This window comes from Phyllostomus discolor, chromosome 3 (genome assembly GCF_004126475.2).
Source record: "Phyllostomus discolor isolate MPI-MPIP mPhyDis1 chromosome 3, mPhyDis1.pri.v3, whole genome shotgun sequence".
NCBI classification, from domain to species: domain Eukaryota; kingdom Metazoa; phylum Chordata; class Mammalia; order Chiroptera; family Phyllostomidae; genus Phyllostomus; species Phyllostomus discolor.
Genome location: NC_040905.2, coordinates 57,721,252 through 57,738,940, shown reverse-complemented (window position 1 = coordinate 57,738,940; position 17,689 = coordinate 57,721,252). Strand labels below are relative to the sequence as shown.

The window sequence follows — 17,689 nt, the reverse complement described above, 5'->3', positions numbered from 1 at the left end:
TTTTAACCTTTAGGAAATATTAATTAATGGGAAAATCTCAGAGTAGGGATTGACCACAGATACATTAATCACTGTAATGTCTGCTATTCAACTTTAAATTTACTATAGGTTTTCTCAGTATTCTTTCAATATTTTTTCTCCTTTCAGAGTCACATCAAGCTTTCTTTAAGTAGCAGTTGAAGAAACCCAGCAAAAGGAACCGGGTTACCACATCTGCTACAGACTGAATGTGTTTGCACTGCCCCCACCCTCCACTCCCAATTCCTATGTTGAAACCCTAGCCTGTGATGTGATGATATTAAGAGGGTAGGGCTTGGGAGGTGATTACATCCTGAGTTCTTTGCCCTCATGAATGGGATTAGTGCCCTTATAAAAAGAGACTCCAGAAAGCTCCCTGGCCCCCATTGCCATGTGAGAACGAAGCAAAAACATAGCTGTCTATGAACCAAGAAGTGGACCTTCACCAGACACTGAATCTGCCGATACCTTGTTTGGACTTCTCAGGCTCCAGAACTATGAAAAATAAATTTCTGTTGTTTTTAAGCCCCCCAGGCTAATGGTAATTTGTTATAACAGATTGAACCAACTAAGATAACATCTAAGTCAGAGACCACCAAGGGAGGTAACAAATGAGTCAGATGGAATGATTAACAGAAAAAGATTAGGATAAGAGGTGACCATGATCATACAGGCCTCATCAATTCAAAGAAACTTTTCAAAACAAAAGTATGGTCTATAGAATGTGGACTATGGATGAAGTCAGAGCAAATTTTATTTAAGAATTATAAGAGTTGCCCTGGCTGGGTAGCTCAGTTGGCTAGAGCATCACCCTAATATGGGAAGGCTATGGATTTTATTCCTGGTCAAGGGCACATAGAAGAATCAACCAATGAATGCATAAATAAGTGGAACAACAAATTGAAGTTCCTCTCTCTCTCTCTCCTTCCCTCTCTGTAAAATCAATAAATTTAAAAAAATTTTTTACAAACAGACAATGATCCTAGGTAACATCATGACAAATCATCAAAAAATTAAACTATTACCTCGCAACCACAAGATTAATCAAATTGTAGCATACCATATTAAATGAAATAATTCCAAATGCATTGTCATTTGATAAAATTGTCACAGTAACAGTCCTTGGCCATCCAAGCCTTACATTTGCTGAAGGTTTCTAAAATAAAATCCCAAAAATAAATTAATAAATTAAAAATAAGAGGAAATAATCATTTTAACAGTTTGTTTCTTTAAGTAATTAAGAATATGAATAAAAACACAATACTTTTAATGCACAGATGAAGAAAATACATTCAAACTAAGTCAACATGGTTAAAAAAGAAGTCCCAAAAGAATTCTTCAAAAGTTTTCAAAATAAATCACCAGTTATTGAAATATAAATTATTATAATTATAAGTACTCACTGGCTAGTAATACTATATCTATTATAATTATTCTAATGTTATTGCTATTATGACAGATAATAAAGTAAGCAGTATAAAATGTATTCATACATGGTTCTCCTATTTTTAATTTTTTGAGATAACTCCATACTGTTTTCCACAGTAGCTGCACCAATCTGCATTCCCACCAACAGTGCATGAGGTTTCCCCTTTCTCCACATCCTCACCATCACTTTTTGTTTGTTTATTTATTGATAGCCATTCTGACAAGTGTGAGGTGATATCTCATTGTGGTTATAATTTGCATTTCTCTGAGGATTAGTGACACTGAGCTTCATTTCACATGTCTATTGGCCATTTCTATGTCCTCCAATTCCACTTCTTGGAATTTATCTGAAGAAATCGGAATCACTAATTTGAAAGTATATATGCACACCTATGTTCATTGTAATGTTAGTTACAATAGCCAAAATTTGGGAGCAGCCCAACTGTCCACCAGTAAATGAGTACATAAAACAAGTGTGGTACATTTATACAATGGAATACTACTTAGCTATAAAAAAGAGAATTTTACCCTTTGTGACAGCATGGATGGACCTGGAGAGCATTATGCTAAGTGAAATAAGCAAGTCAGAGAAAAAAACTACCATATGGTTTCACTCACATGTGGAATCTAACGAACAAACTAAACTAACAAGCAAAATTGATACAGACTCATAGAGAGCAGGCTGACAGCTGGGGGGTGCAGATGAGGGTAGGGGTGGAAGGATTGGGCCAAAAAAGAGAGAGAGACAGAAAACTCCTGGACATGGACAATAAAGTAGTAACTGCGGGGGGAGAAGGGAGGCAGGAGGTAAAGGACAGAGAGGAGATAAATGGTGATGGAAGAAGACTTTACTTGAGGTGGTGAAAACAATAGTGTACAGAAGATGCACTGTAGAATTGTGTATTTGAAATATGTATGATTTTGATAACCTGTGATACCCCAATAAATTCAATAAGAAAATTACTTTTTCTTATATTTTAGAAAGTACTGAAAGTTAAGAATTAGTTATTCCATAAATGATAGAGCCAAAATAAAGATAAAACACTAAAGCAATTTTTCTATAAATGTGAGAATTGTCTGCAACATTTCTTGTATTCAATAGCTGCATACAGGAATATAAGCAAATGTACAAAAGCAAAATACGACTGTTTCAAGTATCATTTTCATGAAAGTTTAATCATACCAATATAATCATTCAAAAAATTCTCAATGGCCTTGAGAAAATTTAAAGCATTGTTAGTAGTCGCCTCAACTGAACAGATGAATCTATAAAGGACAATGAAACCTTAGGCTATTCAAGCCCTTTTCCCAGGGACACTCTGAATTTATTCTAAGGCATATGGACCTCCCACTTCCATGCCTGCTTTTTGTATCCTTCTGCTTTGAACTCAGAAGTCATGGTCATGCTTTGTGCATTTGGTAGCAGGGCAAGGATAAAAGAGCAAAGGGCCAAAGGGAAAACAAGGTTTTCTTGAGCATGTGTCAAGGCAATTTCTAAACAGGCTGAATGGATCCAAAAACTAGCTGTAGGATATTCTAAACAAGATTGTCTGACTTCTAAACAAGGTCTGGCTTCTGTGAAAACTACAACCAGTCATGTAAACTGACTTATCTCTAGAGAAATAGATTTTTAATCAAGGCAAGAGTTTTATCAGTTTAAGATTAAGAGGGTAAGAAGGATGTACCTGTAATGTTAAGTGAAAAATAAAAGTTTCATCAGGCTCTGGTAAGTCATCATCACATACTGCTATATACACTGTCCTGTTTGTTTCTCCAGCAGGTATGAAAGCTGCAGCATATGTGTCAAAAAAGTCGCCAGTATCCTCTCCGTACAGCTATCAAATGCAAAATATAGATAGTTCTTATATAACACACTACTAGGACAAGCGAACTGGATGTCAACTGGAGCAATCAACAAGAAAAGACAGGAACCATCAAGTGCCATTAATGTTTATAGATAAGATATACGTAGGCAAATATTTAACAACTAATAAAAATCACCTTCAAAAAGCATTATAAAAAGAAATGATTCTACACAAAAACATTTGCTTATGCTCTGGAAGGTAAAAAATCACTACATAGAAAAGTAATAATTGTAAAGGAAGTATGATGTAAATATTTTTTCTCTCCCTCTTGATTGATCTGAAGGGGATTACAGCAAACCTAACAAGACAAACTGTAGCTATAACTCTCCAAAAGTAGGATTGAAAGTAGCCTGCCAAAGTATATCAGGAAAATTAATTTTTTTCTATCAGTTTCAAAGAAACTGCTCTTTCCAAAACTTTCACCATGAAATATTATTTATATTCTCCCATAATTCCAATAAGAACCAGCATTCCAAATTTATTAGCCATTATAAACTTTTCCTTAACTTTTTAAGACATCATTCTGTAATATCAACATTGCTAACAAGATTCTGAAAGAGAGCAATAATTATAAAATCATAAAGGAGCAACTTCTTGTGCAAATCTAAATGAGATTTCTTCTGCTAAAGAACTCAAAATGAATAATTTAGTTACTAGAAAAAACTATAATCTAGTGCAAATAAAAACGAAGAACATGTACAGAGAAATTTTAGTCAATTTCTAGGTTTTGTTTATAATAATAAATTAAGTTTTAAATACTTGATCCAAAAGTTTTCAAGGGTATTGGAAAACTTGTTCACATATTTTATAAAAAGTGGCACAGTCATTTAAAAAGTATTAAATACCAAGAGCCACTAAAAAGGGAAAAACACAGTAATCTAACCCCCAAAGATCATTTAATGATCCAAAATATGCAAAAATCAATGTGTATGTCAATAGTTTCACTACAGTGACACTTATAACAGCTCAAACTGAAACCTCAATAAAAAATAGATGAAGAATGATTGGAAAATGACGATGTCACCATCAAGAGAAGCTGAGAAAATAATAGACCAACCTGAAAAAATTAAGATACAAGCAAAACCATATTTACAAGATTATGAAGTATAACATATACTTGAACTAGAAATGAACTCAATAAATTGTATATACACATAATTAAAAAATAAAAACAATGCACAAAAGTACAATATTGGGTTTGTGTCAGAGGTAGTTATTTTTTGTTTCTTTTCACAATGCTTTGCGAAGTGATTATTTAACCTATTACTTAAGAACTTATTTTTGTAAATGAAAATTTCAAGTATTTTGGGCATCAAATATGGTAATATACTTAGAGGTCATATGGCAGCACTTTCTCGTTAAACATAAATACAAAAACATATACACTAAATCCTTCCAATAATTAAACTGTGTGTAAGATAGATCAATAGTTTAACAAGTTCTACCTAATTTCTATGTAAGTTAACATAGTTAATTTCTCCTAAAAATAAAGAGTTATCCAATATAACTAAGGATTTTTTAATTGCCATTTTTCTACTTTTAAATATTTCAGGTATTTTCTTAAAGCCACCTGACAATAGATAATACATCCAAGCAGAGATAACTAGAATCCAAATTACCCCAAATAAAATGTTTTTTACTTAGAAATAATTATTGATATTTTTGTTTTGTTTGTTTTAAAATATACATATGGACATTTTAAAATAATCAGCCTATACCTTTAAAATACTATTATGGCCAAACACACATGCTACCTTGCAGTGCTCTGCAAACCTTTATACATGGGATAGTGCGCATGCAAGTCATTCATCATGATCGAACTGCTCAGAATCTCAAGCTGCTAAAAAAAATTCTTGTCACTGAAGCTAGGAAAGTTCATATTTACTTCAGTAAGTATAAAACCACAATCATTTCTTACCGATACAATTGCTGTGACATTTGCTGGGTCTCCTATCCTCTCGATAACAAGACGAATAACTGTTGTACTTGTTTCATTAACTACAAATTCTGTTTGCCCGGCAAACCTTATTTCTGTTTCTCCAAACACAAAAGGGATGAACAAAGCTGAAAGAAGATTTACTAATAAAAATGCAGAGGGCATCCCTATAGGAGAAAAAAAAAGATTTTGTTCACAAAACATATCTAATATATTTTCATTAGGCTGTGCTGTCTACAGATATAAACAGTAAAAACTTAGATACTAAGCAACTAAAATATAAATAAAGCAAATATTAACTTATCCAATTCAAATGTGTGATAACAGATAAACTAGATATCACAGACCCTTCTATGGTTCTCTTTAACTATTCATAACTATGTTTTGTTTCTTTAGCTTATATATCAAGATAATAGTTGTAAGTAGCCTTAAACTTATTAAATTTAATTTATTATAAAACTTGACCCTCCAATTTATTCTAAAAAAACCTAAGTAGCAACATGGAAACAATTAAATCTCATCTTCCCCTCAAATGAAACTAAAATATAGACAGAAACTAAAAAAATTATCAAATTGCTTAGTAATTTTAATGGAACTTACTCATCTATTTATTTGTGCAAATATTGTAGAACTCCTGAATGTGATATATAAAGCAGTTGAAACTGAAACTCTATAAACTGATTTCTTTGTTGTATCTACTTTTTCCTTAAAATTCTCTTATTTGAAAACGCTTTTTAAAAGTTTTTAGTTATACAAAGACATTCTAATCCTTTCAAAGAATGCAAATTTCTAGAACCTAATTTTTTCCCATTTTACTAGTTAAAATACTAATGCCACTTTTTAGAAAATGTCCGTGTTGTTTTCAAAGCTAGTGAATTTGGCAAGTGTGTATTTCCATGACTACTACTGTTTGCTTTTTACGACAATGTGCACATTGGTGAGTCATCAATATTGTTCCTACTTGCAGCACTGTGTGACTCAAGTGCTTTCAAAAGCACAACAGTGCAGTGGCCTCTTGAAAGCCTTGCTGTTTTGTAATGTAGATGTACCTCTAAAAATGTGAACAATTTATCTCACGGATCATTAAGATTCCAATGGATTATGTGATCAGTCGCACGAACATAACAAGTTCATGAGTTTTAAAGGAGAGGTGCATTACCAACTCTATGAGCCAAAAACGTTTCCTATTAATCTTTTACCTTGGTCAAGTAGTAATGTAATTTTCATGTGTGTGATACTGCCACATGGCTATACATAGCTTTATATTTAGGAACCAAGTTCTTGATTTATTTTAGGGTTTATATGCAATTTTCTCAGTCACTTATACTCAACAATGCAGTCTGAGATTACTTAATGTCTCACATGCTTATAGCAGCAAAATCCACAGACAGGAATGCACAGTTTAGATGGAGTCCAGGAAAGAGACACACGCCAACAGGGACAGAGATTCTGGAGGACCAGGGCACTTTCACACCTGTGCCTTCTCTCTAAGAAAGCCTGCCGGAGACCAAGGGACTTGGAGGGAATAAAATAGTTCTCCCTTATTAGCTGCAAACTCTGCCCTGACTTCTACACCAGGAACATTTACAAAAAGGAAATTAAAAAAAAAATATGAGAGTAGAAAAAAGGCAAAATTTGGTGGGGCAGGAAACTGGGAGCAGTTCTAGACTGGACCAAAGACAACTAAAAAAGATCTGTTGTGGGATTCTAATGCCAGAATGATTTCACACCTCACTTATGACAAATAGTGGTAAAGAAATGAACCAGGCATGAGAAAGAGAATGCAGAACAGAGGGGTGGGGAAGTAATAAGTAATCCAAGCCCTGCATGTGTAAGAAAAGGATCAACTTTGGTCTCCTGTGATTTTGAAAGAAAAATCTCAATTCCTTGAACCTGAGATGTGACAGAAACTTAAGCTGAGAAATAATAAAACACCTGAAAAAATTCTAAGTGAGAAATAATGAGAGTTACAGCATAAGAAAGGGGAATCATGAATGGCTAGGAATATAAGTTCTCAAAATTTGTCCTGCATAAGAATCAACTCAGACCTTCGTTAAAATTCTTCTTCTCACACCCAGAAATTCAGATCCAATGAGTTTAGGGAGGAATCTGCATTTAACAGGCAGCCTGGTTGATTCCAATGCAACTGATGCTGTTCCAGAGTGTGAAGAAGCGTGTGATGGGCGTATCCTGGAGGAAACATACAACAGACCACATTAGTAGCTTTAATTACTGAATTTTTCAAAGCAATAATAGGCCTATCCAGAAAAAGTTCAACCACTGTTAATATAATGAGAACAGTCTACACATCAATGTAACCTGGCAGCCAAGGAGAATGAACTGGAACACGCATGTGTGAACAATGACAACTTCACTGTACTAGTCAGGGGAGGCAATAGACACTGTTGAGCAAGTATGTGTACGGTGTGGCCATCGCATTCAAAATGACTGAGCAAGTAGAACAAGAAATTGTATTAAATTTTGCGTGACACTTGAATATTCCTCCGCAGAAACTATTTGAATGATTCAGAAGACAACTATAGGCAACAGGTGATTGGCAGCTTCATCACTACAAAGCACCCATTCATGCATCATGTCTGGTGAAGAATGTTTTGGAGAAACATCAAATCAACCAGGTGCCTCAGCCCCATACAGCCCATATTTGGTGCCCTGTGACTTCTGGCTTTCCCCCAAACTAAAATCACCTTTGAAAGGGAAGAAATTTCAGACCATCGATGACATTAAGAAAAATACAACAGGGTAGCTGATGGTGATTCAGAGAACTGTGTGAGGCCCCAAGGTGCCTACCTACTTTGAAGGGGACTGTGGCATCACTGTCCTATGTACAATGTTTCTTGTATCTTGTATCTCCTTCGGTAAATATCTCTATTTTTCATATTACATGGCTGGATACCTTCTGGCCAGATCTTGTATGCTTGAATTTTATACAGAGTTCATACTTGTTTTACTATTACTACAATACATTTTAAAATTCCATATATCCCATAGAAAAACTATAATGACCTATAGAAAGTAATCAGAACAGCAAATGCTTATACAGTATTTTTACAGGCACTTTATACACAATAACACACTTAATCTTCACAACATCTCTATGATGAAGGTACTGACATTTACCCTATTTTATAGCTGAAGAAACTAAGACATATTGATGTATACAGTCTTATTTAGCTAAGTTGCTAGGTAGGATTTGAACCCAGTAGTCAAACTCCAGACTCTATACTCAATAACCACACAATATTGTCTCTTACATTTTATTCCTACAAATCACACATCTCCCATATTAATCATATGGTACACTGATTATGCTAAACATTTCAAAGCATTCCAAAATTTTTAATTCATGCACAATAATCAAAACTACCATAAAACTGCATAATTACGACTTCCAGTCAAGATAGAAGAATAGGTAGACACACTTTGCCTCCTCAAGCAACCACAAAAAGAATTACAACTAAATCTCAAAACAACATCCAGAACTGTCGGAAAATCGAACTGTATGGAAGTCCAACAACCAAGGATTTAAAAAAGCCACATTCATCCAGACGGGTAGGAGGGGCAGAGACATGGAGACAGGGCAGAGAGGTGAGGAGACAAGGTGTGGCATGGAGAGGCAGTGGCAGCAGCGGGTAGGGCATGAGAGGTCCCACATTCACATGTGGTGGATAAAAATCAGGAGAGGGATACTTGGGAATGAGCAATCCCAGCCCCAGACCAGACTGCATAGCCCAGGGTTCTAGTGCCAGGAAGATAAATCTCCATAACTTCCAGCTGTAAAACCCAATGGGGGTTGGAGCAGTAGAAGAAACTGCTGGATTATCAGGAAACTCTGCTTAAAGGGCCAGCACAGTCTTAAAACATACACAAAGCCAGCTGTTCTAGGATTCAACACCAGGGCAATAGCTGGAAGGGTGCTGTCGCATACACCCAGGGAGCAGATGAAGTGGCTAGAAATGGGACAAGTTTGGGCAAATCCCCAGAAGCCAGGCAGCTACACTGTCCCCTCTCCAAACTTTGCTCCAACACAGCGCCACAAAGCAGTGATGCAGGTTGCCCAACCCTGGCGATTGCCTAAGGCTCCACCCCACACAACTAACAGGTGCCTTTTACAGGGAGTCGACACAGCTCTACCCAATACACAGAAACAAATATGGGAGGCTGCCAAATTGAGAAGACAAAAAAATACAGCCCAAATGAAAGAACAGAACAAAACCCCAGAAAAAGAACTAAATGAAATTGAGATAGCTAACCTATCAGATGCAGAGTTCAAAACACTGGTGACCAGGATGCTCAAAGAACTCACTGAGTACAGCAACAACACATAGGAAGAAATGAAGGTTACACTAAGTGAAATAAAGAAAAATCTACAGGGAAGGAAGGGAAGGAAGTCAGCAATTCAAATCAACAATTTGGAACATAAAGAAGAAGTAAGCATTCAACCAGAAGAGAAAGAAGAAACAAGAATTCAAAAAAAAAGAGAACAGTATAAGAAGACTCTGGGACATCTCCAAATGTGCCAATCATAGGGATGGCAGAAGGAGAAGAGGAAGAGCAAGAAACTGAAAACTTATTTTAAAAAATAATGAAAGAAAACTTCCTTAATTTGGTGAAGGAAATAGACATACAAATCCAGAAAGTACTGAGAGTCCCAAACAAGTTGGACCTAAGAGGACCACACCAGACAAATCATAATTAAAATGCCAAAGATTAAAGATAAAGAGAGAATCCTAAAAACAGCAAGAGAAAAGCAAAGAGTTACCTACAAAGGAGTTCCCATAAGATTATCAGCTGATTTCTCAAAAGAAACTTTGCAGGCAAGAAGCGACTGACAAAGAAGTATACAAAGTGATGAAAAGCAAGGACCTACAACCTAGATTACTCTATCCAGCAAAGTTATCATTTAGAATGGAAGGGCAGATAAAGTGCTTCCCTTTTAAAAGTAAAGCTAAAGGAGTTTATCACCGAGCCATTATTATATGAAATGTTAAAGGGACTTATTTAAGAAAGAGAAGATCAAAACTATCAACATTAAAAAGGCAATAAATTCACAACTATCAACAACTGAATCTAAAAAAAAACACAAAGTAAAAAAACATAACAGAAACAGAATCATACATATGGAGATCATTTGAACAATTATGAACTGGGAGGGGGAAGAGGGAGAATGGGAAAAAAGGTACAAGAAATAAGAAGCATAATTGGTAGGTACAAAATAGAGGAATGTTAAGATTAGTATAAGAAATGGAGAAGCCAAATAACTTAGTGTATTTTGTCATGTATAATGTATACTTTTTTACATAAATTTTTGAGCATTAGAGTACTAATTCTGTTATCTAGATAAACATGTTATATTATTTTATTCATGCTTTGAGTTAAAAATGTAACTCTAGGAAGCAATAACAATATCTGTATGCAAGATAATACTTGTAATATGAAAATCAGTTTTATTTCTAAATATAAATAAATAAAATTGAATTAAAAAACGAAAGCAAAAGATTTTGTTTTTGAAAGTTTGGGCCAAAAACGTGGGTGCACATTATACATGGGAACAGGTATTCTTGCAGTTTCCCAGGCAATGAGAGCTTCAAGACCTTGTGGTTTAATCAGTAAATTCATTTTAATTGGAGTACATCAATTATGCAAAATAAACAAACAAGCATGATTGGAAATGCCTCAAATTCTGTGACATCATTGATAACTGAATCTCCTCTCCTTTCATCTTTTCAACTTATAAGAAAAGTTGTTGAGACAAAGCTGGCCTTTTCAAAGGAAATCAAAAGACGAAGAAACAGCTTTGTAAGTGAAGTTCCCACTAGAAGACAGCAATAATTATATGAATGCCCAACAGTCTCTTTTTTAGAGTAACTGGGTACTTTTTTCTCCATCATAGTATAAAGCTAGTCTTTGGAACTCTCTTTATTAAATTAAAAAGACTAGGCATAGTAACTGATATAACACTTAAGTCATATCTACTCAGGTCACTTTTTCTCTCATTAGTTTTAATAAAAGTTTTATATGACACATCAGACCACCTATTTTAAACCTCTATAAAATGAATTTCAAGCAACATACTGAAATATCATAATGTGCTTAATTCATATTCTGTCACAATTGTAAAAGAATACTTTTAGCATTATTGAGTTTTCCTCCTGCTCTGTGATGGCATGCTATTCCAATATTCTAATCCTCTCATTTCCAACTAGCATCAATGTTCTCCTCACACCTCTCCCTCTTAGTGAGTATGATTCAAAGGAAATAATGGCTCCTGCCAATAGATCTCTTACCTCTTACTAGATCTCTTATTGTGTTCAATCTATATGAGATTTAGGTTACTTTCTTCTTATTTCCTGAATTATACTCTGAAGTTCTGACAGAGTCCTGAGAGCAAGCAGGTACAAATTCTTTGGATCTTGGATTCTGAAATCAGCCTACTCAACAAGTTACCTAATACTGAACAAAATTGAAATTAAAGTCAGGAATATATTAAAGTAGGCCCTACGATGCAAATTGGTTGTTTGCAGAAGAGCAGCTCAGAGCTTAGTATGACATTTGTATACTTGGCACCTAGTCCATGTTTTGCAACACACTGTGCTAATGATTGAGGACACATGGACCTATAGATATGGCCCTTGGGTCCAAGATATTCACAGGGATGGGCCAATCAAAGCTAACGACACACAGTTCTGAGACTTTTACTTAAACTTAAGAATTCAGTGAAATCCTGTACCACTGGATTCAGGATGATGTGATTCGAGCCAGTTTCTTCTAAAGCCTGGAAATAAAGCCAACACAGCCAGGCAGAGCTAAGAGGTGGAGAGGAGCCACGTCTTGATAATCAAGCTCAGGTTGCTGAATGCAGCTTTAGACTGACCTTTTAATTGCTAAGGCAATAAATTATACTTTCTACTACAGCCGGCTTGTGTTGGATTTTCTGTCATTCTGTCACATCAATCTTTATCCACTAATCTCCCATCTGTGACATGGTGAACTCATGTTAGGATATACCAAGAGGAAGATCCCTCCTACGCAACTCTGACATTCAACAGTCTTAATCTTTTCTAAACATTTGTGAAAGGACACCACACTAGCCATCTTTCCTATTTACCTGCAATTATTACGACTTCTGCAATATTTCCCCCTTCACCTCAAAACTGACAATGACTAGTAGGGAAACTTAGGATACAAGGCAAACAAAAGATGTCTTCACAATAGAACAAAGCAAGACAGGAGTGTACCACATTGACTCAGTGTTCTGAAAAAGTTAATGCCCTTCTTTTTGTTACAAGGAACCCTAATATCATGCTTCTTTAAATTCACCTGGCATTAATTCCTTTCTCTTGTTTTTTCTGGGATGCTAGCTCTTTCTTCCCTTTTGAAAACCTACTAGTATTTGCTAATGTTAGTCCCCACTTGGCTGACTTAGCACATAAACATATTAAATGTCATTTATAAAACAACATTCTTCACCACAATATATCATAATAAGCATGAATTTTAAGTCTTTTTTTTATCTAGGTTATTACTTTCCTCCCATCTTGTCTATTATTAATGGGTACCTTAGGAAAGATGGCAAGTATAGTATATTCTGAGTAAATGGAAACAGTCTTCTGTTTCAAGTTCAATAAGTCTTTAGAAATAATGAACAGATTAAAATAAATAAGAATCAGGACCCAACAGATGACAATGTAAGGAAAACTATGAGAATTCAATTAACTTCACTTATTTTGCAGTAATCAACTTTCATTCAAAACTTGTTGTCAATTGGAAAGTTAACTCTATCTCTTTAAATTTCAGAATAAACAACTGCACAACATCTGTGAGTATCAGGACAATGAAAAGACAGATTATTAGTGCAGTATTGACCTTTTAGCTTGAGCTGTTTCCTGGTCAATGCTGTGGTAAGCATCTTCCCACGGTATGACCACCAGGTAATTAATACTGAAAATATGATCCTAATGGAGCAAGGTTTTCAAGTTTAGAATTACTTGAATTCTATTACATTTACTAAAGGGCATTCTAAAACTATAGAATTACTCCTGTGGAACAAGAGAAGTTTTATCATTCATATCATCAATTATTCAGCCTCTAAGAATTCTTAATCTGTGTTATTTGTACTTGGCCAGTACTACAAAAAAATTGAGCTTTTCCTTCCTCCATACAGAATTTCAATAATGCAACTTTCAAAATAAATGTAATGTTAGCAGTAGAGAAAATGCTAAATATTTTTAAATGATAAAGGGGATAGTCTCTTACAGTTATTTAAACTAAATGGAAATATTTATTACCTTATTTATTTAAAATTTTAAGGAATATATTTTTATTTTACCCATCTTTAAAACATGTGTTATACACATGGAACAGTACTAACAAGGAAAAAAGGTAAACAATAAAGAATAACTTCCCCTCACACCACCCCGACCAGCCATGTGCCTCTCCTACATAGTCAATTGCAATTATCAAATTCATCTGTCTCAAGTGAGAATCTATGGATATATTAATATGTCATTTCCACAGGATTAAATTCCTGCAACAGATTTTGTTTTCTTCTGTGTACAGAATACAGGAATCAACACTTTTTTTCAAGATGACAATAGATGATAGGTAGATAGATAGACAGAAAGAAAGATAGATAGATATTAGACTTCATTGGAGACATTCCTGATGGGAACACCTTTATTGTCTCAACTACATACCAGCATCATTGTAGATCTCATCAATAAAATAATGGCCTCCACTGACTTTCACCATACCTATCGATTCAACGTCTAGGGAAATTTAGATGAAATAGGGCAACTTGCACTTTCCTAGACTTCACATTGTCAAAGATATATTAATTAAGACTACTTGACCTCTATATTTGGAACACAACAGTCATTCTGGGATTCCTTTTCACTCTTTCCTGTGTATGATCTCCTCTTTGTTAATTCTACGCTTTCTTCTTCTTTTTTTAATCCTCACCTGAGGATACATTATTAATTTTAGAGGGAGAGAAAGGGAGAAAAGAAGATAGGGAGAGACAGAGAAACATCAATCAGTTGCCTCCTGTACACACCCAGACTGGGGATCAAACCCAAAACCTAGGTATGTGTCCTGACCAGGGATCAATCCTGCAACTTTTTGGTATATGGGCCAATGCTCTGGCCAAATGAGACACCCAGCCAAGGCTGTTTTCCTCTTTCTTGATTTACTTGGTTTACAGTTTATTTCCTTGTTCTGATGAAGAACATCCCCCAGTAATTTCCTAACAAGGGGTGTGTAGAGATAAACATTTACATCTTGTATGTTAGAAATTATTGTGACATTAATCTTCTACTTAGCTAATACTTTCACTGGATATAGAATTTTAGAAGAAAATAATTTTCTTTTATTATTTTTGAAAGCCTTGTTCCATTGTTGCTGTTAGAAAATCCAAAATACTTTTGATTTTGAAGTGCTATATGTGTTTGCATATTTGCATTGTTCCCTACTCTGGAAAGTACTCCTCTGTGTCCACAAGTGTTATGAAATTTCACAGGATTTTCTTTTTGGAATGGGTTTATTTTTGTCCATTTGGTGAGCATTCAGTCAGTCTTCTTCAATCTGAACTTATGCCTCAGACCTGGAAAATTTTCTTATATTGGGTTGGCCAAAAAGCCTACAGTGTTTTCCATAAAATAAAAGACACATTTTTAATTTTCACCAATAACTTTGTTAATTTGGATATTTTGAGTATGTCAGCTATCTCCTGCATTGTATAAGGCCGATTGTTCTCAATTAATGTCTCAATTTGATCGATATCATCTTCAACTGGTCTACACAACTGTGGAGCATCATCCAGGGAGAAATCTCTAGCAAGCCACTTTTGACATGTTCAATCAGGCACAGCACCTTCTCCATACACTGCACAAATCCTTTTTTGTGTGTTTCAGTGGCATTTTCATTTAAAACATGTTATCTTTCTTGAAATAATAAAGCATAATATGCCAAAAATGTTGTGTATTTTCTTCCACCTTCAATATTAAAGTGGCTACACAAAAATTCACCAATTGTGATAAGTTTTTTAAAGTGCACGCCGATATGATAGTTGTCACAATACAATTCAACAAAATTGTTTCAAATGAAGTTAAAGGCCACTAAGTGCTACTAGAGTCAACTTACACAAAAAATCAGACAAACTTTTTGGCCAACCTATTATTATTTCACAATGATTTTGTCCCTTCCATTTCCACTGCTCTTTCATTCTAACACTCCTATTACTTGATATCTATATTCTGGAACTGACTCATTTTCTTATCTTTTATTCTAATTTCTAATCCTTTGGTTTTTGCCCTTTCTGAGAATTTGATTTATCATTAAATTTTAATTCTTGTACCGATTTTTTTACTTATACTATTGTGTTTTCATTTTCTAAGAATTTAATGGTATCCTGTTATTTTTCCATTAATCCAACACCACCTTTTATATCTCAGGAAATACTTTTTAAATATTTTTCTGTTCTGTTTATAGTCTCTGTTACCTCTAAGTTGCTTTGTTATTCTGGAATTTATTTTCTATATAAGAAGATTTCACCCTAGTTGATGTGGCTGGTGTGGCTGGATTGAGTACCAGCCTGCGAACCAAGGGGTCTAAGAACCAAAGGGTCGCTTGTTCAATTCCCAGTCAGGGCACATGCCTGGGTTGTGGGCCAGGTCCCCAGTAGGGGGCGTGTAAGAGGCAACCACACACTGATGTTTCTCTCCCTCTCTTCCTCCTCCCTTCTTCTCTGTCTAAAAATAAATAAATAAAATCTTTAAAATAATAATAAAAAAAATTTTTTAAGGAAGATTTCTTCAGATATCTGGTAATTCTTAGTTACCTGCAAAAAGTAGGAGACTAAAATGATGATTAAATGTTCCAAATATATGGCTCTGTATATATGCATATGATTAAGAGTAAGAGACCAAAATGACAATTTGAAATTCTGAATACATGTGAGACTGCAGCCTGTCAACAGTGGGTGAAATGGGTAAACCTTTCACTAGAAAGCCTCAGTTTTGGTGCCTTTAGAAAACACTTTATTCTCAGGATGATCAAGTTCCCCCCAAAAAGCATCTTCCACTCTGTTATCTAGACAATGCAGATATAATAACTACAAAGACTTCTAGAACCAAGAGTGGGAAAGGGTCTGGAGCCTGGGCAGTCAGGAATCACATGGTTATCTAATCTCCTGTTTTCTCTAAGGATCCTCACCCTCAAACTCACCTCAGGCAAGCAACCAACTTTACCCTTCCCAGAGAGTAAAAAGTGGAGTTGCAGGAGTGGAGAGAACTGGCAACACTATGGAATGGAATAATGGATGATGGTTCTAGGAACCCGACTACTCCTGGAGCAGCTCTCATCCCATTTTTTTGCTCACCCACCACCCATAGCTACTGAGGTACCCAGTGCTGCCATTTCCTATACCTTTTGAATGTTCTTGGCAAATTTGGCTATTTCTTGGTCTGCTAACTTTGATTTAAGGTGCCATGGGTCTACTAAGCCAATTACTACTCATCCATCTGCCTTCTGGCTGAAAAACTACATTGCTATTGTCTCCCCTCCTGTGCTATTTTGTGGGTTTACACAGATAACTAAAAAAGAAAAACCCTTTACTATAAAGTTTTAGGTTGTTTAGGTACACCCTACACTAAAGTGCATATATAAAGTTCATATTCTCCCCAATGTTCTTACATATTCCAGATCACTTTAAATCCTATCTGTCACAATTCTACAAAAAATTTTGCAGTCTCTCATTAAGTGTTATCAACAGTTTATTTTCATTGCCTTCATATTTTCAACTAACTTTTTAACTCATTCACCTACTTTTGTATTAGTCATGCGTTAGGAATTGAAATACCTGAAATCAAGTCCCAAACTGGGTGATGGGTTAATGGATATTTACCATATTATTCCTTCTGCTTTTGTGTATGCTTAAATTTTTCCATAATAGGAAAGCTTTTATTTTTAAAAAAATATTTAAAGGCTCCTAATTTCACTTAAAATGCAAACTCCTTATTATGAACTGTAAGACCTGGATAAAGAGATTCTATCTTTTCTATCAATACCACTCTGCCCTCACTCACTAAACCACCCTGGTGCTCCAGACCCTTGAAAGATCCAAGCCCTTTCTTCCATGTGCACCATGGCTGGTTGCTCCAAAGGGCTAAGGCTCTTCTTTCCCACCTTTCATGTGACCCTTTCTCAAAAGTTTTTGCTTAAATGTCACTTTCTCAGAGTGACCTTTCTGTTCTGTGTATGTAAAGAAGGTTGTCCTCTGACATCTTCTCAGCCTTTCGTTTCTGTCATTGCACTTAGTGTAATTAGCATTTATTCCATCTCTTACCTTAGAACAAAAACACCTTCAGGACGATGACCTTGCCCATCTTGGAGAGCTTTGCATTCCCTGAACCTCGTACAGTCCTTT

At 35.2% G+C, this 17,689-nt stretch overlaps 1 protein-coding gene across 1 annotated transcript in view; it reads right to left on the bottom strand.

The window, feature by feature from the left end:
- ADGRV1 (adhesion G protein-coupled receptor V1) overlaps nt 1-17,689 on the bottom strand; it is a 507,196-nt gene that overhangs the window by 455,355 nt on the left and 34,152 nt on the right. Inside the window, 3 exon segments of the mRNA XM_036020532.1 lie at nt 1,079-1,174; nt 3,132-3,281; nt 5,230-5,414. Coding sequence (XP_035876425.1) covers nt 1,079-1,174; nt 3,132-3,281; nt 5,230-5,414 — 431 coding nt within the window.